At 42.5% G+C, this 27264-nt stretch overlaps 1 protein-coding gene across 8 annotated transcripts in view; it reads right to left on the reverse strand.

The window, feature by feature from the left end:
• RAVER2 (ribonucleoprotein, PTB binding 2) overlaps nt 1–14742 on the reverse strand; it is a 371062-nt gene extending 356320 nt beyond the window's left edge. For 7 of the 8 annotated variants that reach the window (XM_069232511.1, XM_069232510.1, XM_069232514.1 and 4 more), the window contains exon 1: nt 14144–14702. In XM_069232511.1, the coding sequence (XP_069088612.1) occupies nt 14144–14332 (189 nt within the window). In that variant the 5' untranslated portion in view covers nt 14333–14702. Of the gene's footprint in view, nt 1–14143 lie in introns of all 8 variants that reach the window. The other variant, XM_069232507.1, reaches the window with a different exon arrangement.
• Between the last annotated feature and the right edge of the window lie 12522 nt (nt 14743–27264).

A 27264-nucleotide genomic window follows, 5' to 3' on the forward strand; every position in this document is an offset into this window, starting at 1 on the left:
CTTAAAATCTTCTCCACAATCACTGCAGTTATTTTGCAGTTTTATATGGCGCAAATTCGACCAGCAGGCATCGAAGCCTTTACAGGAGAACCACTTATATTACACAAGTGCAGATTCATTTTTGGGGGGCACAGGGATATTAAGTGAATTGCCCAAAATCACAGGATGGTGAATAGACATCGATAATCGAACCTTGTTTCCCAGATACAAAGGAAGCAGCTCTGGCGCTATGCCACATTTGAGACATCTGTTGATGGAGAGCATTAATTACAATGGGAACCTTTTCGATAACATGGACGAAAAAACCCATAAGATTAAGTAAAGCATGAAAAATGCAGTAATGAAGAACATCTTATAATACACTTATAATATGCTGGCCGAAAAAAAGCTGCAACATTTACCGTTCTAATGTGCACAAAGCAGGGAAAGGGTGCTGTACCACAGGCTGTCCCTAGGTGTTGCCGGGACCTCTTTCGGCCACATAAGGTACTTTACCCTGCAATCTTGAACTCCACACATCCTCAATGACTTTCTGGTGCCATGCTGAAAAATGAAGTGGCGCCTGTTTTATGAAAAAGTTTTACGCTGTGCATTCAGCTTAAGACAGAAAAAAAAAAAAAATAAGTAGCAACATCCTGAAACAAGCATTTGCAATGCAACAGGTCTCGTATTTGCTCATGTTGGAGCTAATAGCGTTGTAAACTCCTAACCTGACTTTTCACTCGTAATGAAACTTATCGGCAAAAGTGCAATTATGCACGTGACCGGAAAAAGTGCAATTAACTGTGTAACATCGTCAATATTATGTAAAGCGCTCGACTTCTGCCAAGCGAGATCGCGCTACGAAAACTGAGAAAAAGTAGTCCCCGAACCGGTTGGAAAACAGCGAGCCTCGTATGTTTTCTGTACTTGGTCGGTGCGCTGCCGGAGGGTTAACCACTTAAAAAGGCATGACGTTTGCGTGCCTTCCACTAATTAAATCAAGCAGATTCTAACAGGCACGACCACGAACCAATGAAAGACACTGACATGGCGTGGACAGGGCTCCGAGCCCTTTTTAATTCCTAAAGCATCTCGCTAGCAAAACGCATGCGCAAGCGCATGCGACGCAGGCTCGACACTAAAAAGCAAACACTCATAGACAATGCTAGATTAAGCAAAGCATGTGAAATGTAAGCAGGAACCACATGGTTACATTAGCTGAGAGCAAGAATGATCTGCAATTGAAAAGAAGCTTAACCGAACACAACCAGGAAACCAAAAAAAATACCCCACAAGAACAGATAAATACGACAAAGCATAATTTTTCAGTAGTCAGTCCCTGCTCCCACAGAGACAAGCATTTCCAATGCAATAGGCCTTGCATTGGGAGAGATAGAGCTACTAGCGTTGTAAATGACAATGGCTTTTACCTATATGTTTTGGCTTTGAGCGTTGTTGATGTATGTGGTGTGGAGAGGAATTATGTGGGTTGCATTGGGATTGTTAGTTGTGGAATTGTGTGGGGTGAAATTGTGTGGTGTGGAGTGTGTTTGTGTTGTGGAATTATGTGGCAATGTGAATAGATAGGGCTGATAGCTGCACAAAATAAACAGAAAAGAAGATAAAGAGAGATAAGTAGTTTGTGCAGCAAGTGGTGAATGAACTTGGGACAGAGGAGCAGAAAGAGTATGTGAAAAAGAGGGGGAGAGGAGGCCACAGATGCTAAAGAGGGTGATCCTGTGCATGCAGAAGACACCCTAAGAAGAGGAGAGCATGGGTTTAGGGACGGAAACCTTGAAAAGGTATGGAAAGAAACTGTGCTTAGCATGTGTGAGGAAGCAGTATAGAAAGTAGATAGGGAGTGTGAGGGAGGGATGAGAGGGGGCAACCACTAGCAAGCAAGGATTTTTAAATGACACAAACAAATAAACGAAATGGCTTTAGGCCCACAGAAATATACTAAAAGTATACAGAAGGCCGTACACTGAACGCTCAACCTAAAAAACGGCTTCATTGAGTCCATCTGCTCAGCTATGAACCTCAACATTGTGTGTTCTAAGCTAAATATCCTACTCAAGATACCATATCCTTCACCGGAGGGATGCCAATTGTGTCCCATCCTCTAAAAAGCTGGAGTGCTGCCACTCAAGATGCTACCTTAGCCACAATTAAGATTCTTCAGTAAGATATAGGAACCATACTGTGAAGATAAGGGGCTGGGTTGGAAGCAAACAGCTTAAGTAATAGTCATTAAGTCTTGGGGACTTGCCCATCTAAAGCTAAGCCATCGCTTTTCCAAGCTCCTCAGTAGAGATCTCGTTCTCCAATTGTCATGCTTCTGGGAGGATAGCTGTTTCATAGCCATAAATCCAGAAATGCATGCAACATCTCTAAAGGCCAAGCCCTGACATCCACTGTATTAAAAGACTATAGAAGATTTAAAAAACATAGTCTAGTGACCATTGCTCTGTGACCAGGGCACCTTGGTCGTCACATTTCCACCTATATGGCTGCTCGCATCTTTGCATTTCCTCATCAATAGAGCAGTTTGTAAATCTACTTAACATTGAGGAAGCCTCGCACCTTTTCTGGACTCTGTCACCTTTTGCTTCAGGGTCAGATGAATGTACTCCAAGGGCCTATTCACCTAAAAAAACAGTACCTAACAGTAGCCAAGCTTGCCTCTAAGAGGATCTCTGCCTTTCATCTATATTTCCTCAACCTCGAAACAAACCCCTTCGCTCATTCTTTGAACACCATCTTGAAAGCTTTCCAAAGCACAAACTGTGATTCAACGGAGCCCATTATCCTGAAAAAAACATTTCTCCTGAAAGAGATTGACAAAGGCATCACCCAGCCGCCTCAAAGTACCAAAACTCCAAATACCACCATGAAAAGCACCAGTACACCCAATGGTGAGCTCAACCGCGAGCGATGAGAGATGAGACATAAATATAGAAGCCCCGGATACCAGCTGAACATCCAATAGAGAAAGAAAAAGTAATTAAGGTAGGAAAATTACCTGAACTCCTGAAAAGTATATACCCACAAGCTAGCTCAGGGACTTAAAGAAGCGGAGGCATATGTCCAATGTGAAGATGCTGCTACAGCCATGCCATCATCTTCCCAGTCCAACATCCTCTTAAAGTCCCTTCCTAAGAAGCATCCCACATGGGCCAGCAGCAAAACAGGCCCGAAGATGTATGTACATAGGGGAAATTAGGACTGCATCCCTCTTGGTCTAGTAATTTAGTCTATTCACTTTCCACAAAGAAACTCAAAGAAGAGGAAAGTCAGACGGCCGGTGTTAGGTGTAATTTAATGGCAAGTTGTTTTCAGATCAACCCAGTTTTATGCCATGTAAAGATATCGCAGTCATTTTCTGTCAAAATGACAAAAATCAGCAAAGAACATTCAACACAACACATGCTCCACACTATACTTCAGTTAATTAAACATGTCAAGAAATTCCAGAGAAGCAGTCTCATCCAGCATAGAAGAAAACAACCTGAAACAACCTACACCTTGAAGGTCAAGAAGGAAACATTTCTTAGCAAAATAGAGAACATTGTTCAAAAGGTCTCTGACATCTTAATGCATTAGGAGATACACCAAATGAAGAAACAAATATAGACACATAAGATATAATATAGATGAACTAGGTGGGATCATAGGAATGGGGGGCACAGAATGACCACACGCCATGTATATTCACAATCCAGACATCAGCACATAATCAGAGGAAAGAGGGGAAAGGAATCCTGTTTCCTCAATGTATGAGGGGTATGCATCTGGAACATCATCTGGGTGATCAGAGCCTGCTTGCTACTCATGGCTAGCATCCCAGGGCCCACAGGGACGAGCATCAGTAGGTGCATGAGGCAAACCTCAACCCTACTTCTCCTAGTAATAACTACCTACTTTTCACTCTGCTCAGACAACCAGTCCCAGGAAGATTCTGGGATGTTGAAGGGTTAAAAATTAAAGACGAGTCTCGGTCTGGCATTAGAACAATGTTCATCACCCTAAACATTTGCTTGAGGTCCTCAATGGACTCATGCTGATTCTGTAAGAATTTTGTGTAGTCTGGGAAGACCTGTATAGAATTTGGCCTTAAATATTGGACACTTTTGGGATCACGTCCCTCGCTGCTTATTTGTTGACCCATCACTGATCGTGGCTAGGACCCTTGTTCCACCATGAAGCATGAAAGAGGACATCTGCAGGCACCCACAACTGAAGCCAATTTTCAAGGAACTGTTCAGAGTAATTCCCCTCAACTCACTCCCTAGGATGACTACCAGAGGGAGGTTACGCACCTGGCCATCCAGAACTTTTCTAGGTACCAGCAAGTGATGAAGACGAGGCTGGTAGTCTTTGTGTCTTGCAATGCAGCCCACAGCCTCTGTGACTATCCACAGTGTTGCACAAATTCTGACTCGGGAGGGCCCCATCAGTGACAAATTCTCCAACTTTTTAATGCAAGCAGGGTTCCCTGTCCCCAGGAGCATTTTCTGTATGGAGATGACCCTAGATCAAGCAGTGAAGGTTCCAAGACCAGGAACCAACTCAAAGTGTCTGAAGCCATTGCCCAATTCAAAGTGTCTAAAGAAGGGCAGAACTGGACGCAGCCATTCTGTGCTCCCTTTTACCGTCATTCAGTCTGATACCTCCACTTGCGACTCCCAACCCATAGTAGTAGAAGTGTCAATAAAGGTGGAGAGGGTCTCCATAAGTGCAATGTTCTAACAGGTACCACAGTACCACTGTTCCAGAGACAAGGAATCCATTGAACAATCAATAGACAGCAGTCTCAGTGGATTACAAAGATCCCCCTATTCAAATTATACACTGGACCTCAAGAGTCTCACCATGCAGGATAAGAGCCCCCAAATCCCCAATACCCCAAGAATACTTGACCAGCAGAAGCAACTACTATGCAACAACCAACAAGAGGGAAGTGATGCTAGTCAGAAAATGCTTGGTTATCCAGTTATGGTGGAGAAGTCATATAGGACATGGCAGCCACCAAGCTCACCTATCAAGGCAATCTATACATAGAAGGATAAGGGTGTTCAGGGGACTCAAGGTGGGTAGGAGATCTCAGGCCCCCCAACTTTAACCCATTGCTGACCCAATGTCACAAGACAAACCTTCAGTGTCACGCCAAGACTCCAAGTGGTGCAGCTCGCTGCATCTCAGGGCGCAGTAGGGCGGTAAGATAAGTGCCTAATCTTCCCTGAAGAAATCAATCAAAAGAACAGCACTATGGGCTGCCATAGAGATATACGTGCATAAGAAGCCAAGTCCCTCTTTAGGTCTCACCTACTAGTCAACATTTTGCTTTCTGTTTGCGAAAGACCTCTTGTGGACCATTAACTTAGTTGGGTTAAAGCCCACCTGTTGCTTAACACTAACTAGCTTTATTGTCACCCTCATGTGCTTCCTTCTTAATTGATGGCTAGCCTTCCTAATCTTGTGTGTGTCCCTCCCATGCAGCATAGCTTCTTTATCATCATTCAGGAAACTATTTTTTTTCATTTGGATGCATGGTCTCGTCTCTCCCTAATGTACCACGTCCCAACCCCTGCATGGTCAGTGCTGCTCAACACTTTTCCACTCCCCTGATGCTAGTTTGTCTGTAACAGCACAGTAATAACTCTAAGCAATGCAGGCCCTAATATTACTGGGAATTATAGGCCAATCGCACTGCTTCCAGCCCCTGTAAAGATGATGGAAACCACCAATAGTCTTTGTTCATCCAAACCTGTAATTCGCTAGATGTGTCACAATTTGGCTTTGGAGCACGGAGCCCATTCACATTACAGCAGCAGAACATCTCAAATATCAAACATATTTTGGACAATGGAAGAAGAACAGCTGCCCTCTTGTATTGGATTTGTCAGCAGCCTTCAACACCTTTCTCATAACATCCTCATTCAGAGGCTAACAGAAATAGCTGCGGTGGGGGCTTGCCGTCACCTGGCTCTCCAACTTGTTTACTAACAGATCGCAATGAGTGAGTCTTCCTCCTCTTTTTTAGGACCCTGTCCCCTTAGATGGTGGAGAGCCACATGATTCATCTTTGAGCCCTCACTCAGGCCACTCCTCCTCGTCCCCCTCCTGCTGAGATCATCAGGAAAATTGAGGTCAAATCATATAGTTAGCTCTCTATTTACTACCAGATTCTAAGAGTCACATCCACCTGTTTCAGATTATAAAAAAAACTCTTTGCAAGGAGTTGAGATTTCCTTCCTCTCAGGGATAGGAAAACCTGTGATCCATGCTATAGTAACCTCCAGATTGTTTTGCTCTGATTCTCTCTAACTAAGCCCTCCTAAAAAAAGAGTAAATAAGCTTTATTTGGTACAGAACTTGAGTTCACAGATGCTCCATTATCTTACTCTTCTTCCCAGGAACTGTACAAATTAGAGAAAGAAACCACTCTGCAGCAGGTGGGGGAACAAAACAATGGAATATACTTCCCTTCACCCTTTGGACTACAGCCGACTGCACATTTTTTTTTTTTTTTTTTATCTTAAAACCTGACTACTACATATTTTCTCCTGCTGTCGCCCGATTTTTGCCAGTACATATGCTTGGACTTTGCATTTCGAGACTGTAGAGATGTTAAGCTCTTTCTGAGCATTAGTCATGCGCTATAAATTGTATTCAAATAACAGGAATATTGTTGCCAGGATGCAGCCATCCTGCCAGCATGACCAAAGAGCAGCCTTTGAGAGTTGTTTATGTTTTATATCCTGCATTCCACATATTGCATGAATCCATATGCCTTGGCACACATGTTTTTATGGCCGGGGGGGGATCCACGGATTTGCAAGGAAGGTGCATTTAGCATGACGAAAATGAGATGTCTATTCTAGAGGCCCATAAATCTCCCCCAGGAGCTACTACAAAAGACTAAGGGCCAGTTTTGCCCATTCTGTGTCTAGGGGAAAATGTGTTCGTACATTTGGTCCTAAATGGCTGGATCAGTTGTGTGTCCTGTGGAAAAGAAATTATTACTCAGCAAAAGATTTTCTTTTTATTCTGATACTTCATTACTCTTTCTTAATGTTGTTGACTTTCATGTGAGAAGAGTTTATCAAAGATAAACCATGCCATTTATAAAGATTGAAGACATTAAATTCAAATTACAGTTTTGGAATATTTTAAGACAGTAGTTTACTTTCCCTCATATTTTGAATTGTTTTCTTTTTTAAACAATGCTTTACAAAAAGAAAGCATTGACAAAGTCAACAGTTTCACACTTACATTCTAAAGGTGAGACCTACTGAGTTTGACAATGCTCATTTTAGTTGACAACCTAAACATTAAGGGCTTTCGCTGGAGATTAGAGACTGCATCTGTAGATTAGTACACATGCACTGGACCTTAGCCTCCCTATCAAGGACTCAAAGAAGCTACACACTGGCAGAGAGCAAACAATGCCCTGTATGCAACCCCCTTCACAGAAATGCTCTACTTAGCAGCTGAGAACTCAGTGTGGTGCAGTCATACCCTAATGAAATACACAACTTCTCCTTTGTGTCTCTAGGTTTCCAGTCCTGATCTCATAGCCCGCCCGCAGTCCTGACACACCTCGCAGGATGAGGAGGGGAGTTTGTCATCGCTACATACCCACCCTGGCAGCACCTCCTTGTAAATGAAGTTTGATGCTCAGTAAATAGAAGCAGTAAGGCCATAAGAGTGGGGATGTGACACAGGTCGTGGCTGCCTTGAAGGACAGATGCATCCAAAAGAGCCCGATCCATAGGCCAGCATGTACCTGCAGAAGCACCTTTACTGCAATTGCCTGCCAACACTTAGGCAGGTAAAACATGGTGAAGAGAAGCAAACTGATGGCAGGGCATTTTTGGATTTATTGGGGGTCTGCATAAGCTCTAGCAGAAAGCAACCACCTTCTTGCATTCCCTAGACAATCATATTGCTTTATATATTGCCACGTATGTTACGTTATATTTTAAGAGAGGTATAATTGTGTTTTCTTAATTAGTAATTGATGTGCAACATTACCTAATTCAAGAAGACTATGATCAACATCAGAACAAATACTGTTTTAAAAACCTTCAAACATTTTAACAGTCATCTGGAAGTACTAAAGTTGAGAATCCACTTAGATCATTTTGAGAGTTGTAATACGATTTCAGGTTGCATGCAGACAATAATGTGTCAGATCCACGTTATTTGGTTAAGGTGCATTTATTAATTCCCGGCATGGAAAAAATTCTGAAAGTTGCGAGAAGATACAGACGACATGTGCTTCGCCCCTTGTGGTGTGTTCACTTAGGGCTTTCTCAAGGCCTTAAGTTATTCATCAGAGTATGTTCATTTTTTTAAATGCAGACGATCCGTTTTCTAATACCGGAATCCTAGAAGTAATCATGAGGTCGGAAAACTCGGCATTCTAGTTAGGCATCATATTGAATGGGGCATTCAATATGGCACCTAACAAGAACGCCGAGGGGCGAAACACGTGTCGGGTGTCTCTTCTCGCAACGTTCAGAATGTTTCCCATGCCGGGAATTAATAAATGCACCTGGACCGAATAACGTGGATCTGACATATTATTGTCTGCATGCAAACTGAAATCGTATTACAACTCTCAAAATGATCTAAGGGGGTTCTCAACTTTAGTACTTCCAGATGATTGTTTTTCCTGGGGAGAACTGGTCCAAACCTCCACCTGACCACCCACTTTTCAAATCAACATTTTTGGGCATTCCAGAGGAAGGGAAATTTGGACCTTCTTCATTAGTGTTTAAACATTTTAAACAGTGCCTTCATCAAACACAACTATGCTGTAGTTCCCATTAATAATACTCCTAGGTTTCAGATAATTTGCTTACATCTTACAAGCTACATCTTGTGGAGGATGGTAAACTGTTTTAATCTGTAACAAGATACTTTGCATACTCTTGGTGGGAATAGTTACTTCAAGTTCAGTATTAATTCTTGCAACGAGGTCTTGAGATTTAGAGAAATATGCATCTATAAAGCACTTTGTACCCTGATTTAATTTACAGGGTTATGTGCGCCTTGTCTTAACACAGTGCTAAGATAGTCTTTTCGGACTCAGGACAGTCAGAAATCTGTCTCTATTCAAGGATAAACTTTAGGAAAATCAGCCATATGTTTCTGACGTAATACTTTAAGCCAGAAAAAATATTTGGAACACATTCTTAAATCAGGTATTTCATCTTTTTTTTTTCATTATTGAGAACTGTTGTAAAGTGTAATTTTTACATGTTTTCTGATGGAATGCGTGTCAAATATAAGAATATGAATACTACACTTAATTTCTTCTGTACTGGTAACAGAGGTGGATGTTAACAGGAGCGTGGTCAAATGCCGAAGTCACACCAGTTACAAATGTCATCAGACTACAATTAAATGGATGATAGTGAAGATATAACTGAATTCATGCACTATCATGGGCTATGTCAAAAATAACGACAGGAAACTATAAATATTTCAAATTAGCCATTACAGTACAGTCCTCAATAAAAGTACCTCTTTGGGAAGCATTTTGTGTTTTTCTGTGTACACGGAGGAACTTCAAGTTCCCAACTAAAAAGGGGCAAACAATTTAATTAAACTATCTACATAAAATAAGACCTAGCCACAGTAGCTAAAATATAAAAATGAAGAACTTCTTTCTTTCATTTTAACTTATATCCAGAAAGTCAGCAAAAATAAAGGAACCACCAGAATAATACATTTAACACAATCACCTTGCTTTCATATTTTCTCATTTTATGAACTCTAATGTGTTCTGAAAAGGTTTCCAAAAAAAGGGCAAACAATAAGAATAAAGGGTATCTGTGGCTAGTGATACAATGGATATTGAAGTGACAACTAAAGCTGCTCTGAGAATAACCAGATGATATGAAATTCTGCAGCCAACTATTTACAAACATTTAATGATCACTTGGCTTCTTTAACTAGTTTGTCTGTGGAAATTGCAACAAGAGTCACTCCGCAGCCAACTCTGCACCAACTGCCCCTGAACATGCTAGCATGGGTGATTTCATTCTTGTGCCCCAAATGAACTACCAACCATACTAGGCGTGTACTCACCTTTCCCCTTTGGACTGTTTCGATTGCATAGGTACTTTAGGCAACAAGTGATCACCGACATATGGTACCCTACATCTGCCATTTATTGGACTACTTGAGCAGTGCTCTAATGTACAGGTTGGGAAATCCCACAAAATTGCACTTGCCTCTCTTCCTGTATTCTCTGGCTGCTACAACTCCCTACATCAAATGGCACAACCCACGCCCCCTTGTTGCTCTGGTGATGCTTCGATTGTTGTACCCCTAAATATGTATATGCCAGTGATGCAAATCACCTAGCTCCTGAAGCTGTGCTTGCCTCCCCACTCACGAGGCATCTGCTGCAAGTATCATGCATTGCAAGAGCTGCTTCCGTGGCATTCAGGTTATTCACTGCTACAGGTAACACCCTCAAGTGCAGATTTTTCCCCTTCAGTTGCAAGTCCCTGGCTCTAGTAATATTTTTACTCAGTTTGTCTGCATAAATCTTAGGTGCTCTGCAAAATTTATAAAATACATCAGTCTTGAATAGTCTAAGAAATAATGAGTTATGACAATAAAACGAAACCACAATAAAAACTGGGGAATCAAGACAAAGCTATTATAAAATGTCCTTCAAAACAATCAATAAAAAGGAAACATTTCTTATGATATAATGTTGTGGCTTTGGGGAATAAAACCATCGAAATAGGAGATACTGAAAATGGGTGTGAACAGAAGGTAGAGTGAGTAAACACGGCAGCAACACAATCAGATTAGGTAAACACCATTTCTATTTGTCCTTTTTGGCTCAGTGGGGAATTAAACTAGAGTGTCTCATCAAACTTGAAATAACCTTGAAGCCCTCTTATTTTGAATGTGGCCTTTGATAGGTAATTAGATGTTGCCAATGTATTCAGGAAAATACCCTATCTTGAATGACGCTCAGGCCCTATGCTAGGTTACAACTTACAGTTCTTTAACTAAAGGTATTCTGCTCCAAAATAGCCATACAGGTTCGAGAAGGTTGTTTTTGCCATAACCAGTGCCAACACTGTAACTCTCAGCTCCCCATTTCATTATTTGTGATTCTTTAAAAGTCATTGAGCTACTCAAATTCCGGGGGACACCTTCTCCGTCATCCATGCAAGCTTCCCATGGCTATCAGACTATCACTTTGCGCGCATGTGTTATTAAAATGTTTTGAATATCGAGCTCTTGATTATATCCTCCTGCAACAATGACATTTCATCTTTGAACTTGACAAAAGGTATTGCCCACTCTGACTAGGAAGCATAGTGGGAAGAAAGAGGACGCCCTTGGATTTGAGTCCATGTACCCAAACTATTTTTGCCCACAGACAGAACTGTATATATTAGAGTTGATCACAAATTTAATTCCCTGAAGATTAGGTTTACCATTTCAAGCTTCTACTGGGAGGACAATACTAAACCTTTCCCCTGAAGTAGTGAATTTCTCAGTGGTCAGACTAATTCTTATTTATGAGTATGTTCTCTATTGTACAACGACCATTTGAGTAAACAGCCTGAAAAGGGCTTGGGATTGTCCTTCATTCTACGCAACAAACAAAAAGTCCAGTGTAGCTTCTCTCAAGGACATAACGCCCTCTCTCAAAATTACTGTGGATCTCTTTCCTCTTGACAGTTGATCTATCCTCCCTTTCTTTATCTGTCATAGCCATATTTCAACAAAATCAATGCACAATCGAATAATACCAAACATCTTTTTTCTGAAATGGGCATTACTGCAGGGTGCTCTGTGGAATTTAGGGTGTTTAAGTGTAAGAATAGAGAAACATTCAACAGTAGTATTGAGGCACATTTGGCCCCAAACTCCTCCATGTTCATCCAGCACTGCTTGCATCAGTTTTTCACTTTTTAATTACTGCGAAAGAACATAACGCAGTTGTAATTCAATCTGCAGGATAGAAATACGTGGCTTCCTGTTCGTCTGGTCCCGCTGATTGATGTCCCTACTTTGAAAAGTGCTTCACTTAATGTGCTCCTGTCTGCTGGTATTTAAATTTACCTAGCACCTCAGACTGTGGTAAACTTTTCATATGTCTGCAGGAAGACCCTTTGTGAGCCCCCAGAGCGACATGAATTGCAGCATATAAATAGGGATAGTCCCTGTGTGTGCAATTTTGTAAATTATTTACAATTTTTTTTATTTTCCCTCTATTTCCTGTCAGAGATTATGTGTGCAGAAACATCTTATAGAAAGTGGGAGTGCCTGTAGTTCCAAGGAGGCGAAGCAACAATGGTATCTATTAAGCTAGAGTAGCAAGACCACAGGTACTTACTTGACATAGTCATCAATTTTAAAACAGCTCATCAGAGTTGCTCGCTCACCTGAACAGCGGACCTATTTAAGTTTTTCCAGAAAAGCCAACCAACAGCTCTTAATCACTTCTATGACCTATAACTGAATGAAATAAAAGCGTGTGCAATGTCAGGTTTACAAACATGGCAAGCGAGGCATAAGGGAAGGTATGTGAGGCTGTGTCTACCCTGCATTACGACACATGATGAATGCTGAGAGATTTGCGAAGGAAGAGTGTAGCAAAAAGCCACATCATCTGGAGCTGAAAGAGATATACACGAATGGCATAAAGGCCCTTCATATTTCAGTAAAACGTTTCTAAACAATCAAGAATGGTGAAAATAGATGCATGTATAATTTCAAGTTGCCAACTCATTAAACAAACTGGGCACTAATTTAACAAAAATGTATGTTTTTAATTTATTGTTTCTGTGTTTGTCTTTTTCCGCAGAGAACTGAAAATATTTCAATAGATTTCACCACAGATTTGGACAGGTTCTACTCACTAGTTAATATCAGTATTGATGATGATACAACTGTCGGTACCAGTGCTTTAAGTAAGCAGGTACTGAATACCTGTACTTGTTTTATCTGAAAGACTGAATATTTGCACTTTAAGAGGGGATCAATATTTTCAATAAAGAGGGCACCAATACACGTCTGTTGCAACCAGTCACTCAAGTACGGTATCTGCAATTCTATCTATACTTCAGTTTTAAGCAATGGTTGCTGCACACGTACCACCGTGAGCACCCACATTTAAGTTTGGTGGGTCAAAAGGTGCCTGCTGTCGACATGCTTTCCGAGCACTGCTCGGCGCTACTGTATTCGGTGACACAAAGAGCAATCCTTTAGAAAGTTCGTGAGGACAACGTGCTCAAGTAGCATCCCTACAGGTACACAATGACGCTGCCTGCAGTGAGCTCCTTAGCACAGCGTTCCCCTGCCAGGCTGTACACAGCTCTTATCTGTGTTAGCCCCTCAGGTATTGGTGGACGAGGGTGGAGAACTTGCACTTGAGGGAGTTAGGCCCGCTGGATTCACCTATGTGCCCCACCGCTCCAGCGGTCCTCCTCTTGGGCAAGCCTGGACAGGTGTGGTCTCAGACATCTACTTGTGGACTTATCCTTTGCGTGTATTTGTTCAGTGTTAAGTTTCTGTGTGCGCGCCTGGCTATGGAACATCTGTGCTATGGTGCCGGTAGCTTTACTAACATACAAGAGGTACGCGTGGTTGGGTAGCACACATCTTTAAGTTCAGCTGCAGATACTACGGCTTCGTGAGGTTGTGTGTGGTGCAACTAATGCAATCTCTTCCTTGGTAACCAGTATTGCAAGAATAAACCCGCAGATATCCAGTGAAACGGAATTGCCTCAGTAATTATGTTTTACAGTTGGGAGTGCAAACAACCTGACCTACAAGCAGTGTCCTTGCGGGTCTCCACTCTTGTGGCAAGTACAGACCCAGAGCGTTACTTTCTGACAGTAGGCTTTACCTTTTGTATAGTCCTGCTTCTAAAAGTAATCTCCTACTCCTGTAAACACCAGACGTACCCAGTTGTAGACCCCTTTATGCTGTACGCCATGCCTCCCTCACTTGGAGGCACTTAGCATTGCATGCTTCCGCGTCTTCTCGTAGACACCTTGATCCGGTTACCCCCTTTGCAATCGGAACCTGGTGCGCAGGGTAATGCCTGGCGCTGCTGGCTTTCGTCCCCCTCCTCTACAAACCTCGCACTCGGGACTGTCGATCCACTCACCTGGCTGCTGCAGTCCTGCGGTAGGTTCCTGATCAGGATCTTTCTACGGTTGCACAGCTCCCAGCGCGTTTTCTGCAGCCGGTTACTGATCTCCTCGGGATCCAGCCCCCCGCCCCACCGCTCGGGGGGCGCGGGTGGGGGCGGGTAGTGCGGGGGTGCCGCTGCGCCACAGGCCACGGCCGCCGCCATTTTGCCCCACACGACTCCTGGATTTTAGTTAAGGTGGGCGCTCTCGGAGAGGAAACGTGAGGCCCCTCCCCGCCGTAAACCACGGATCTGGAGTAACAAGGCGGGCACTATCCGAGCGAACGACCCAGACCGGCCACGTCGCGGCTCGAGTAGGGGGCGCTGCCGGGGCCTAACAACGCGCCGGGGCCCTGTGTGCTTCCCCCCGCCTGACCGGCTGCCGCTTCCCGGGTCTCCTCCGCTCATGCACCGTGGCAGCCGCCGTACACGTCCCCTGTGCGCAGCGGTGCTCCCCTGTACTTGTACGCGACTCCTCCCCGTCACCTCAGCAAGCCGTTTGGAAGTTTGTCTGGCTCACTCTTTCCCCGAGTCTGCACGGCCCCCAGCGCCGGCGCAGGGTAATGACACCCGGCGCCCCGCACCCCGGCCTGGCGGCTCTTCCTGCCTACAAGCCGCGTGTGGCCCACGGCGAACAGCAGCGCCAGCCCGGGGCTTTTTTCTCCCCAACTAACTTTATCTACAACAGTGGTTTTCAGACTTTTTAATGCCGCCCCCCATAAAAAAAATTATCGCGCCCCCTCAGAATTTTCCACAATTATTCTATTAAGATTGCAATGTTTAAATATGCTAATACTCATTTAAACATTGCATTTAAGTTCTGTTACCTTTTTAAAAATGCAATAAATGCTTTTCTGCTTAAACACATCACTGTTATCTACTTAATGTACTTTTGTCAGAGCCTGGCGCCCCCCTACTTGAGTCCTCACCCCTCCTCTCCCAGTTTGAAGATCCCTGATCTACAAGGTATGGAAGCTCCCTGAGGCGCGAGTTCGTTCTTGTTGGCACGGGCTCGTGGAAAACGTAAGAAACATGAAGCTTGCCAAAGATTTTGTGTACTTAAGAAAAAGTCCATATGTGCAGTTGGTAAGACGTACTGTTTAGCAGGTTCCACCGGGACTGGACTAGTACTTAAAGGGATAGACAATCCTATGGCCTCTCAGCAGGGTTGCTGTACTTTGACTTTTCTCGCCTCTTTTACTCTGCTTTTAACAGAATATCGCAGGGGGCTTATGGACCTGGCATAGCTCTCATGTCATGAGCATTTTCTTATACACTAACCGGAAACCCAGCTGCCAAGTTTGCAGATTGCTTATTTGTGACATTTCCATGATTTCTGTGTACTAATGAGTGACATTCATCGGCCAAATGTATGACTCTTTTCAAGTAAATCCAATCAATATAGTGCCTGGAAACAGATAAATATTAGCAACTACTCTCTTTTAACCTATTAAAAACTTTAAAAAGATCTTGGACCGCCTGCAAAATCCCTTAAATGAAAGGCCACTAACCTACTGTCCGCCCAGCCAGGTCGCACTCAAATGCGACAAGACGCACCAGTCATCAGCTCAGCAGGACAAGTCAAAATCGCACTGGCTACTTTCGTGAAATACAACATAGCTACCACTTTTGCAAGTTACTTATCAAGCTGGCATTTAATGTTTAAATAGAAGCAGGGTGCATGAAAGGGGCCACAGGGCAGTGGAAAGATAGAGGAATGAGGCTTGGTAGGATTACTAAGAGAGAAAACAATATTGTATAAAATAACCAATATGTATGAGGACTTTAAAAAGAGAAAGGGAGAGTGCGTGTGCATTGTTGTCTGTGTATATGAAAAATTCTAATTACATTTGACTGATATCTCACAATAAGCAACCGAAAGCACCTGTACCCAACTGTTTATCTGAAAATACATTTATTAGGAGGGGGTGTAACACCTCAAACACCCCTCCTCCCCCAAAGCTACACTTCACTGTGAATGGTCACAATCTGCTCTTTCACAAGGATCACATAGGCACACACAATAGTTTTGTTTAGTGGCAGGAACTCCTGTGGTATCGTGTACTCTTTAAGACCAAAAATATGTATGCTTTTTGTTAATATTTATTACAATTTTGAAGGTCCAGGAGCTCCCACAACAATAAAGTTTTACAAAAGCCATGTCAAAACAAGACATGCATTGACAAAATCAAAAGACTGACTGACTCTCAGTGTTGTACCTATCAGCTTTGCCAGTGCTTGTTTAAATTCATGATTCACATAATCTTGTTGAAACTGGTTACACTCACTTTCCATTATGAATATTGTTTGGAAATATTGGCATGCATCAACACATTTTACAAAAAGAAGTTTCAAACAGACCCCCCCAGGATATTATGGCATAGATTACCAAATTTAGCTGCACAAAAATACAAATTTTGCAGCATTTGCGCACCAGTTTATTTTGCTACAGTTACACATTGCCTCTAAATTAAACCTGTCTGCTGTATACCATAGCCACCAAGGGGTTAAAATACCACATGACAGAGAGGTGGTTCAACACAGTAACATTGAGATTATAAAAAAAAATCAGCAAAGCAGTTACAGGAAGTTCTACAATAAGACAGACATTTGTAACAAAAACCCAGTACATAACTGGTGACTGGGTGAGGATTAGAAAACTGAGGAAATGTAAAAACGCTTTAGGAAAGTATGCTCTTTTTCGCATGGTTACTTGTAATGTGAATCTTATCTTATGTTCTATGTTCTTGGAGGCTAGAGGTTCTGTCAACAGTCTTTTGAAGTAGACAGCTGGCTGGAGAGGGAGCACTGGCAACACCAAGATTCACCTATCAATAAACCTACATGTCCAATAGCAACAGTGGTGTACAACACTGATTTATTACACTGGCGACGAGCTCTGGCCGTTGTGACCATCCTTGGCGCAGTGACAGTCAGTGTAGGGACCCACCTTATGCAAATTTGATTTGTAGCGATAACAAAGCAAGCGATTTATATATGCGCATTCAAGATGTATTATTCATATAAACTTAACTTACATGCGTGAATTGATTATTTGACGTTATTGCTGGCACGAGCAGACAAGGAGCTGTGCATAGACTCAATTACACGAGCCATAATGGTGCCTTGGAGCGAGGAATTATGGGAGCGAACAAGCTCTAATTCCTGTGGAAACGTATGTATCGCAACGTTGTGGTGGCCATCTTAACTGGCCTGAAGCGAGGAATTATGGGAGCCAACAAGCTGTAATTCCTGTAGAAAACCACATACAGCGACGTGGTGGCGGCCATCTAAATGGGTTGGGAAGAATTACATGGAATTGCATAGTCAGTACTTACAGTTGTGTGGAAAGTTGAAACGGTAACAGCACGGTGACTGGCACACCACAAGAGAAGAGAAGTGCCTATTACCCAGTGCCAACACAGTGATAGGCACACCACCGAGAAAAGAGAGGTGCCTATCACAGTGATAGGCACACCCCAAAGGGAAGAAAAGTGCCTGTTGCTCAATAAAAACACAGTGATAGGCACACCACTATGACAACAATACACCTATGAAGGGGTGAGAGGAAAAAAAATCTCTCCTTGTCCAACCTCCCATTATATCTACCACTTTCACAAAAGGGACAAAAAAATCCAGTATGTCCCCCGCCCTTGTGGGCCGGCGACTATCAGTAAGAAAAACTGCCCTCACCCACTCATTGTGGCATGCTTCATCATTGGGCTTCTGCTAATACACTCCTACGTAGACGCATGTTGGAGTGGAGCAGTAAAGGTGGGGAACAGAAAACACTACACAACAAAACAAACAAAAATGGGGATCTGAACAAACAATAGAACATAAAACTGTCTCCAGGGTGTTCCCTTCCTCAATTTCATTTAAGGACCCCCTGGACAGGAATTAAAAATGGACCCCTGGTGGTGAATTACAGGATACCATTACCTGTTCACCCCAGTACCTGTTCACCAGTCAACATGTTTCGGCCGTTTTCTGCTGCCCCTCAGAGTCAATCGGCCTTCATCAGGACCTCAACGAATCACCGTTATTACTCTCCCCTACCTGTCATAGATCAGGGCTTGTATTACTCTGCATATCCGAGTATATTTGTCCTTGTTTGTATACACACTTTGGGTTATCGAGTTTCCATTAGGTAATTTTTCAACCCGGGTGGGAGCACCACCCTGTAGTCACACATTCGTCAAGCGACCAGTGCCTCCTGACACGCCGCCTCTGGCTCCGTAATTAAAAGAAGCAAGTAATTATGGGAGCCAACAAGCTCTAATTCCTGTAGAAAACACGTACAGTGACATGGTAGCTGCCATCTTAACAGGTTGGGAAGAATTACATGGAATTGCACAGTCAGTACAGTTATGTGGAAAGTCAAAACGGTAACAACACAGTGACTGGCACATCACCAAGAGAAGAGAAGTGCCTGTTACCCAGTGCCAACACAGTGATAGGCACACCACCGAGAGAAGAGAAGTGCCTATCACAGTGATAGGCACACCACAAAGGGAAGAAAAGTGCCTGTTGCTCAATAACAACACAGTGATAGGCACACCGCAAGGACAAACAGCAAAAAAAAAAAAAAGATCACTGTTCGACACAAACAGAAATTCATTTGTATTAACTATTGTGAGGGTATGGAAGGAGCTATAATTCCCACGCCTGTATTTTTGGATCTACCTGGAACCCCACAAATTGGATGGGAAGAATGGGTAGAAATGTTTGAGAATTATCTAGAAGCTTTAGATAGGAGGGAATTTCGTCCGGCTAGGAAAAAAGCATTGTTATTGAGCACATTAGGGAAAGGAAGGCAACTTATTTTCAAATACTTACCAGTGATGATGGGTGATGATGGTCAACCAATAGGGGATGTTTATTGTGAAGCCAAAACGAGATTGGAGAAATATTTTGTTAAAGACAGCAATATAGGAATATGTAGATATCAATTTTACACTCACCCGCAGAAAAGTGATGAGACTATGGATCAACTTGTGACAAGATTGAATTATCACTTAAATGTCAATTTGGAAATATGAGGGATGAGATGATATCAGACCAGTTGATTGTTCAATGCAAAAATAAAAAGATGCAAGAGAGACTATGGGGGGCAAAAAAACAGTCATTATAAGATGCTATAGTGCTAGCTAAAGTAGTAGAACATTCTGAACAGTGTATGAAGGAGATGGAACGGAAAGTGAATGACACTAATGTGTTGTATGTGGATCAAGACAGGAAACAAACAGTTGGAAAACAAAGGGTCAGGTGACAAGCAAACATAAAAATGTGTTTTACAACAAGGGGAATGATTACAATGCAAAAATGGAGAACATGTGCATGAGATGTGGAAGTAGTTATCACTCGTCTGAATTTAAGAATTGTTTTGCAATAGGCAAAGATTGTAGATGTTGTGAGCGAAAAGGACATTTTGCTCGGAGGTGTAAAGTGGATAACAAATCAAAGATAGCAGCAGTCGAGGAAGATGGAGAAGAGAAACACTTGGAGGACAGAATTTTATGCATATCAGATGACCGAAGGGAGAATGGGAGGCAAAACAGACCAAAAGCCATGTTTGTTGTCAAAGGGGAAAAAAGTCCAGTTAATGGTAGATTCTGGATCTTTATGCACGATCATACCTAAATGATGTTTAAATTGCATTGGCCTGAAGTGCGGGTACTTCCGAAGGGAGATAAAATAGATATGGGGGGGTAAATGTTGGCTAAGATTCAGTATCAAGATATATGTGTTCAAGGGAAGGTGTACGTAGCGGAAAGCGGACCGCCAATATTGGGATGGGAGCGTCAGTATGACCTCCACTTGATAATTAACCCTAGGTCACTAAGCTAAGTTATGGTAGTAGATGAAACCACTTTAGGACACATTTTAGAAGGGACAAGCACAGCATTCTCTGAAGAAATTGGGGAACGTAAGGGTTATGTACACAAAACAAGGATTACAACCTGTGCAACGCTGGTCCAACACAAAGTACGGAAGGTTCAGATTTTAAATGTTGGAAGAAGTGTTAGAAAATAAAATAATTGAACTTATTGAAACATCAAGTTGGATTAGCCCGGTGGTTATCACAAGGAATTCTGATGGGACTTTCAGGTTTTGTGTGGACCTACAACATTAAATCAGAATATAGTTGTTGATAACTTCCTAATATAAATGAGTTAGTTTTGATGCTGGAAGGAGGAAGGTATTTCTCCAATTTGGACCTAAGGAGTGCATACCATCAAATTAAATTGCATAAAGATTCTAAACATTTGACAGCATGCATAACAACAGAGGGTGTATTCCAATTTACGAGGATGCAATTTGGGTTATCATCAGCAGCTGTTGTATTCCAGAGGGTGATAAGTCAAGTGCTGAAAGGAATTGATGGTTTAGTTTATTTTCAAGACGACGTCCTGGTTTTTGCCGATACTGTTGAAAATCACAACATGGTTCTTAAAAGGGTGTTAGATAGAATAATAGAGTCAGGATTGACATTTAAAAAAGAGAAATGTAAATTTTGTGTCAAGGAGGTGGAATACCTTGGGTATACGTTGTCATCGTTAGAGGTTGGGCCGAAGAGGGATCTGATAGAGGCCATAAGGAAAACACCTCGCCCTGTGGACAAAGACCAGTTGAAATCTTTCTTTGGTCTCATTGAGTTTAATACAAAATTTATGAGAAATTTTGCAGAGAAGACTGAGAACTTAAAAAAATTGTTAAGAAAGGAGTGCAGATTCGAGTGGTTTGGTATATCAACAGAGAGCTTTTGAGGAGATAAAAAGGGATATTTGTTTAGCAGGGATATTAGTCACATTTGACACAAAACGTGCACCTATAGTTACAGTGGATGCCAATGCAGTAAGTCTAGGGGCTGTACTGGCGCAAAGGTATGGAAAGGGAGGAAAAAAACGTAGCGTTTGCCTCATGCTCATTAACACGGAGCGTGGCTATTCCGTGATTGAAAGGGAAGCGCTGGCAACTGTGTGGGCAGTAGAATATTTCAGAACGTATCTCTGGGGGTCACCAGTCATAATACAAACTGATCATAAACTGTTGTTGAAAGTCTTAATACCGGGTGGGAGTGAAAAAGTGTCAGCTAGGTTAGCTAGATTAGCAGCACAATTACAGGAATACCAATACACTATGGAATATATTCCCGGTTGGAAGAATGCCCAAGCCAACAGTTTATCTAGGTTATCCTCACCATGGTATGGAGTGGACGTGTTGGAAGGGGAAGGTGCAGTAGCGAGTGTAGAGGACCTAGTAGAGTGGACAGATGGAGCAATAGGAGAAAAGAAATGGTACAATTGTATGGACAAAGATTTTGTTTTCCAACAGGTTGTGGACATGGCAATAAAAGGTGGTAGAAGGGTGAGTACGATACTTGTATCAGTAAGGCCATATTTAAAAGTTACTGATGAATTGCCAATATGTGACAATAAGATGGTCTTGAGGGTAGATCAAGTTTTTTCCACCTGAGGATTTAAGACACAATTTGTTTGAAATGGCATATGAGGGTCACCTAGGCAAATCTCTAATGAAAAAAGGTTGCAGGAACGTTTTTGGTGGCCAGGTATCGATAAAGGAGTGAATGAATGGGTTGAACACTGTTGTGTTTGTAAAGAGAGTGAAAAAAGGTTGAAAACAGGAGAACAAGCCTGGATGGGTATTATAAGTGGCCCTGGCATCCCATGGCACACGGTGTGTTTAGACTTTATAGGGCCGATGGAGGAATTGAGTTCTGAACTACGGTATGCATTAGTAATGGTGAATGTCTATAGCAAATGGGTAATAGTAAAATACATGCATGAAATCACTACGGAAAGCACTATTAGGGTACTGGAGGATGTATTCAAGGAGAAAGAGTACCCGTATAGATTAGTCATGGACAATGGAATTCAATTAGTATGTAAAGAAATGACAAGGTATTTGGAGTGCGGCAGGGCATTCGTGCACTTCGCTATATAATCCCCAAGCAAATGGAATTGTAGATAGGCCCAACCGTATGGTGAAAGGAGTAATTCAGATGGCTGTAACTAGGAGGAAGAATGTAAAGAGAATGGTGTGTGACTTAGTATGGGTTTACCGCACCACCGAAAATGGAGTTACAGGGAAAATACTTTTTGAATTAATGACGGGAAGGAGAGCTAAGACCAAAATTTTCCCAGCATGGATGAAGGTTCTTTTGTCCCAAGGTTCTGATATAGCTCCAGAGCAGGTTAATAGTTTGGGACAGAATGGAGGTAGAATAAAGATTGGAGATTGGGTAAAGTTGAAGCCTGGTAGAATCAGTGGTGGTTTAACTAAGTTTCGTGGTCCATACAAGGTTAAGGAAGTATGGGACTCCTTTGTGGTATTGGAGAATGGAGAGCGGTGGAATATGTGTAGGGTGGCAGTATATGAAAGGGAAAAGGGTCTTGGAGTAGTCAAAAGTGATAGGGTGGAAACGGGGAACTGTAGCGGGTTCATGATGATGGAGGACAGGGAAATGTTGGGCAAGGAAGGGAATGAACAAGGCACAGATACAGAGATTGAAAAGCAAGGTGGAAGAGCAGTGGAGGTGTCAAGACTGACACAACAATGATTACCACAGAAATACCTATAAGATTATGTTTGCAAATATACAGTATTATAGGTATAGAGTACAGTGGTGTTATTGAAGTGTAGTGCTTTTATTAGAATGTCATTTAGGTCATAACGCCTCTTCTTAATGTTCAAAGGGGATATTCTTAGTGTCTGTAAAAGGGGGAGGATATGTTGTAACGTGAATCTCATGTTCTTGGAGGCTGGAGGTTCCGTCAACAGTCAGTTGAAGTGGACAGCTGGCTGGAGAGGGAGCACTGACAGCCCCAAGATTGACCTATCAATAAACCTCCATATCCAATTGTAACAGCGGTGTACGACATTGATTTATTACATTACCCCCACTTTTTGCCTGCTGTCAGTGTGTTTTGGCTGGAATCCCTCTAACCAGGACCCCAGTGATTGTGCTCTCTCCCTCTAAATGTGGTTACTTAGGATTTTGCACACCCCACAATTGGCATACTGGTGCCTCCTTATAAGTCACTAGTATATGGTAGCTGGGTACGCAGGTATTGGGGCACCAGGGGTTCCTCATGGGCTGCAGCATGTATTGTGCCACCCATGGGAACCCATGCAAAATGTGTCTGAAGGCCTGCCCTTGCAGCCTGCGTGAAAAGGTGCATGCACCCTTTCACTACAGGTCACTGCACCAGGTCACTGTGTAAGTCACCCATATGGTGGGCCCTCCTAGCCCAGAGGGCAGGGTGCAGGTACCTGGGTGTGAGAGCACCCCTGCATAAGCAGAGGTGCCCTTTCGAACACCAGCTCCATTAGACTGGACTTCGTAAGTGCAGGGAAGCCATTTTACCCGTGTAATGGACACAGGTCACCACCTGTGTCCAGCTACATAATGGTAACTCAGAACCTGGACATGTTCGATATCAAACATGTCACAATCATACCCCAATACTGTTGCTAGTATTGGTTGTATGATTCCATGCACTCTGGGGGGCTCCTTAGAGGACCCCTAGCATTGCTCCTACTAGTCTCCTGGGGTTTTCCGGACAGCCCACTCTGCTGCCACCCCTCAGACAGGTTTCTGCCCTCCTGCTGCTTGAGCAGCTCAGGCAGAGGAAGGCAGAACAAAGGATTTCCTGTGGGAGAGTGAGGTAACACCCTCTCCCTAGGAAATTGTATTGTATTGTAATCGTATTTATTTAGCGCTTACTACCCCTGACGGGGCGTCGAAGCGCTTTTCGATGAGTAGCACGCTACTCCGGAACCCAACAAGAATTAGTGATGTATTAGTATCATTTAATAATGAGTACAGTTTTAGTATTATTATGAGTTAATTTGAGCCGCGGATATGAGAGTTTGTTAGTTAGATTGACTGGAGTAATGGAGGGGTGGAGGAGGAAAGAAATCCAGAAGTGTTAATTGGGAGTATATCCTTCATTTACTCAACCCAAAGGCTTGGGATGAATAAAGGGGGGCGGAGGGGGAAGAGTATGTGGAAGGGTTAGGGAGAGCATAGTAGCAGGGTGAGATGAATGCAGGAGAATTTAGTAGGGTTGTGTGGGAGGTCACAGAGGTAGAGTGAGGTTTGGTGAGTTAGATGTGGAGGTGGAGGGAAGAGCTTAGGCAGAGATTTTTAGGAGATGAAAGTGGTCTAAGGGATTTGGGATGAGTCAGAGTTAGAATGGAGGATATTTTGATAGAGACATGACATAAGAGTGATGAATAGATAAGTGTGATAAAATGAGAGCAGAAATTCATAGATATCTAGTATAACAACCCAAAAAAAACCAGGAGCCATGCAATGATCCACGAACATGCCAAGCACAGAAACAACATATACACATACATACACATATATATATACACACACACACACACATGAATACACACACATATGCACATACAATACATAATTAGAATCATGGGTAAAAAATACTTAGACAGGTTTAAAAGAGTGTGTGTGTATTTTATTGTTATGACAGTAGCAATACATATTTTCCAAAGAAACTATAAATAAATAGAAATATACATATAATCTGAAAAAAATATTTATCCACATAGGCATATGCAGTTCATAGTTGTTTGAAAAAGGTGGTTATGAAGGAAAGAGCCAACTCTTGAGTAGTTTTCTGAAAACAAGAAAGTTATCTTTGGGCTCTTATAGTTGGGGGTAATGAATTCCATAGTTTGGCTGCTTGGACGGAGAAGGATGTACCACCTACAGTCTTTTTCTTGTATGGTGGTGTTCTAAGGCGGGGTGCCAGTCTTGAGCGGAGGGTTCTTTGTTGGATGTATTTGGTAATTTTCTTTCTGATAAAAAGCGGTCCTGTTCCATGTATAGCTTTGTGGGTGATACAAAGCAGCTTGAAAGTGCATCTTCTGGCAACAGGTAACCAGTGTAGTGCTCTCAAGGCAGGGGAGATGTGGGCTTGCGGCTTTATATGTAGTAGTAGCCTGGCTGTGGAATTCTGGATATGTTGTAGTTTTTTCATAACAGATAGAGATGATCCATGGTAGAGGCTATCGGCATAATCCAGTTTGGATAGTACCAGTGAGATAGTAGCTTGCACCTGGTGTGAAAATCCGAGGTGGGGGAAGATGCGTTGTAAAGTCTTTAAGGTGATGAAGCTTGTGCGTGCTAATTTGTCTACTTGGGCATTCATAGTTAGCTTGGAATCCCTGGTGATTCCTAGGTTTTTAACTTCCTTGGATAATTGAGGAGGTGGTCCGAGATCGTCAGGCCAGATGCACAGAGGGTCAAAAATTTTCCAGTCACCACATATGAGTATTTCTGTTTTGGAGGTATTTAGTGTGAGATGGCTCCAGGTCAACCACTGATCAACGGCTCTGAGGCAACTGAAGATTTGTGAGTTTTCAATGTTTTTGGGGTCTTCTAATTGAAGTAGTATTTGTGTATCATCTGCATAGTTGTAGCATGTGAGATGGAAATCATTGATCAGTTCTGGTAAAGATATCATGTAGATGTTAAAAAGCAAAGGTGAGATGATTGACCCTTGGGGGACCCCTGTTTTTGTGAGGTAGGGTTCGGACGAGAAGGGGGGCGAGTGGATGATATTCGCTCTTTTTTGGAGATAGGAAGTAATCCAGTTGGGAGCAATCCCTTGTATGCCGGCTTCGTGGAGTCTTTGAGTTAGGGTGTCATGGTCAACCGTATCAAAGGCAGCTGAGAGGTCCAAGAGAAGTAGTGCAGCAACTCCATTTCGGTCGACTGTGTTTTTAAGATCGTCCCAGATTGCCATGAGTGCTGATTCAGTGCTTCTTCCTGGGCGGAATCCAGTTTGGAAGTCTGAAAGTATAGAATTGTCTTCAATGAATTGTGACATCTGGGCGAATGCTGCTCTTTCTATCAATTTGCACAGGAAAGGTCCATTTGTGATAGGTCTGTAGTTGTTGGGGTCTTGCGGGTCTAGGTTTGTTTTCTTTAATAATGGTCGTATGTATGCCTTTTTCAGGTCTGTAGGAAAAGTTCCTGAAGTTAAAGAGTTGTTGATGATTCTTCTTACGGGTGTGGCAGCAGAAGTAGATAGCAGGATGTTCTTGAAGATTTGTGGTGGGCAAGGGTCAGAAGGGCAACCAGAAGGTCTGCTTGCTTTGACCAAATCCATAAATTCATCCTGGGATATTTGTTTGAAGGACTGTAGAGGATGGGATGGTTTATTCTTAAAGGGTATTTTAGTAAAGTGGTTGGTGCTGATGGTTTTCTTCTGTTTTAAATAGGAGTCCAATGTGTCTGCCTTGGTTGTGTAGTGAGTTGCCAATTTGTTTGTGAAATCTTGAGTGGTGGGATGACTTCCTTCCATGCATGTAGGTTTTCGAAATTCATTGAGAATTTTATAAAATTCCTTGGTTGTAGATTGAGCATTGAGAATTCTGTCTGAGTAGTATTTTGTTTTAGCTTTTTTGATTGATGATTTGTATATCCTGTTAAGTTTGTGTAGCTGCAGTTTGTCTTGACTGTTTGTTTTGAGCCAGGTCCGCTGCAACTTTCTGATTTATTGCTTTATCTTTTTAAGTTCTGTGTTTCTCCAAGGTGTTGGTTTTCTTTTGTCATGTTTAGTTTTTCTGAGTGGTATTAGGACATCAAAAGCTTCCTGTAGCCACTCATAAAGTTTTGGTACAGAATTAATTGTATCTAGATCTGTGTTTGCTGTTAGTTGTGTTTCTAAGTGAGCAAATTGCTCCATGGTCGATAGGTGTATGTATGTAAGTGGTTTTGGGGTGTGTTGATTTGTGGAGTTGTCTGTTGGAAAGTTATCAGATGGTGGTCTGACCAGGTGGTTGGTGTGATGCTATGAATAGTAGCGAGTTCAGGCTTAGCAAAAATTACATCTAGGATGTGACCAGCGATGTGTGTGGGATTGTGTACAATCTGATGTAGGTTCAATGCGAGTAGGCCAGTGGTGATAGCTTTTGGATGGGGCATATTGGGTTTGTCAAACCAAATGTTTAGATCCCCAAGAATGCATAGATTGGAGTATAGTGTAATACGGTTTGAGACTGTGTCAAGAAAAGCATCAGGGAAAGTGGAGTTGTTA

The sequence above is a fragment of the Pleurodeles waltl genome, chromosome 4_2, assembly GCF_031143425.1.
Source record: "Pleurodeles waltl isolate 20211129_DDA chromosome 4_2, aPleWal1.hap1.20221129, whole genome shotgun sequence".
Lineage (NCBI taxonomy): Eukaryota > Metazoa > Chordata > Amphibia > Caudata > Salamandridae > Pleurodeles > Pleurodeles waltl.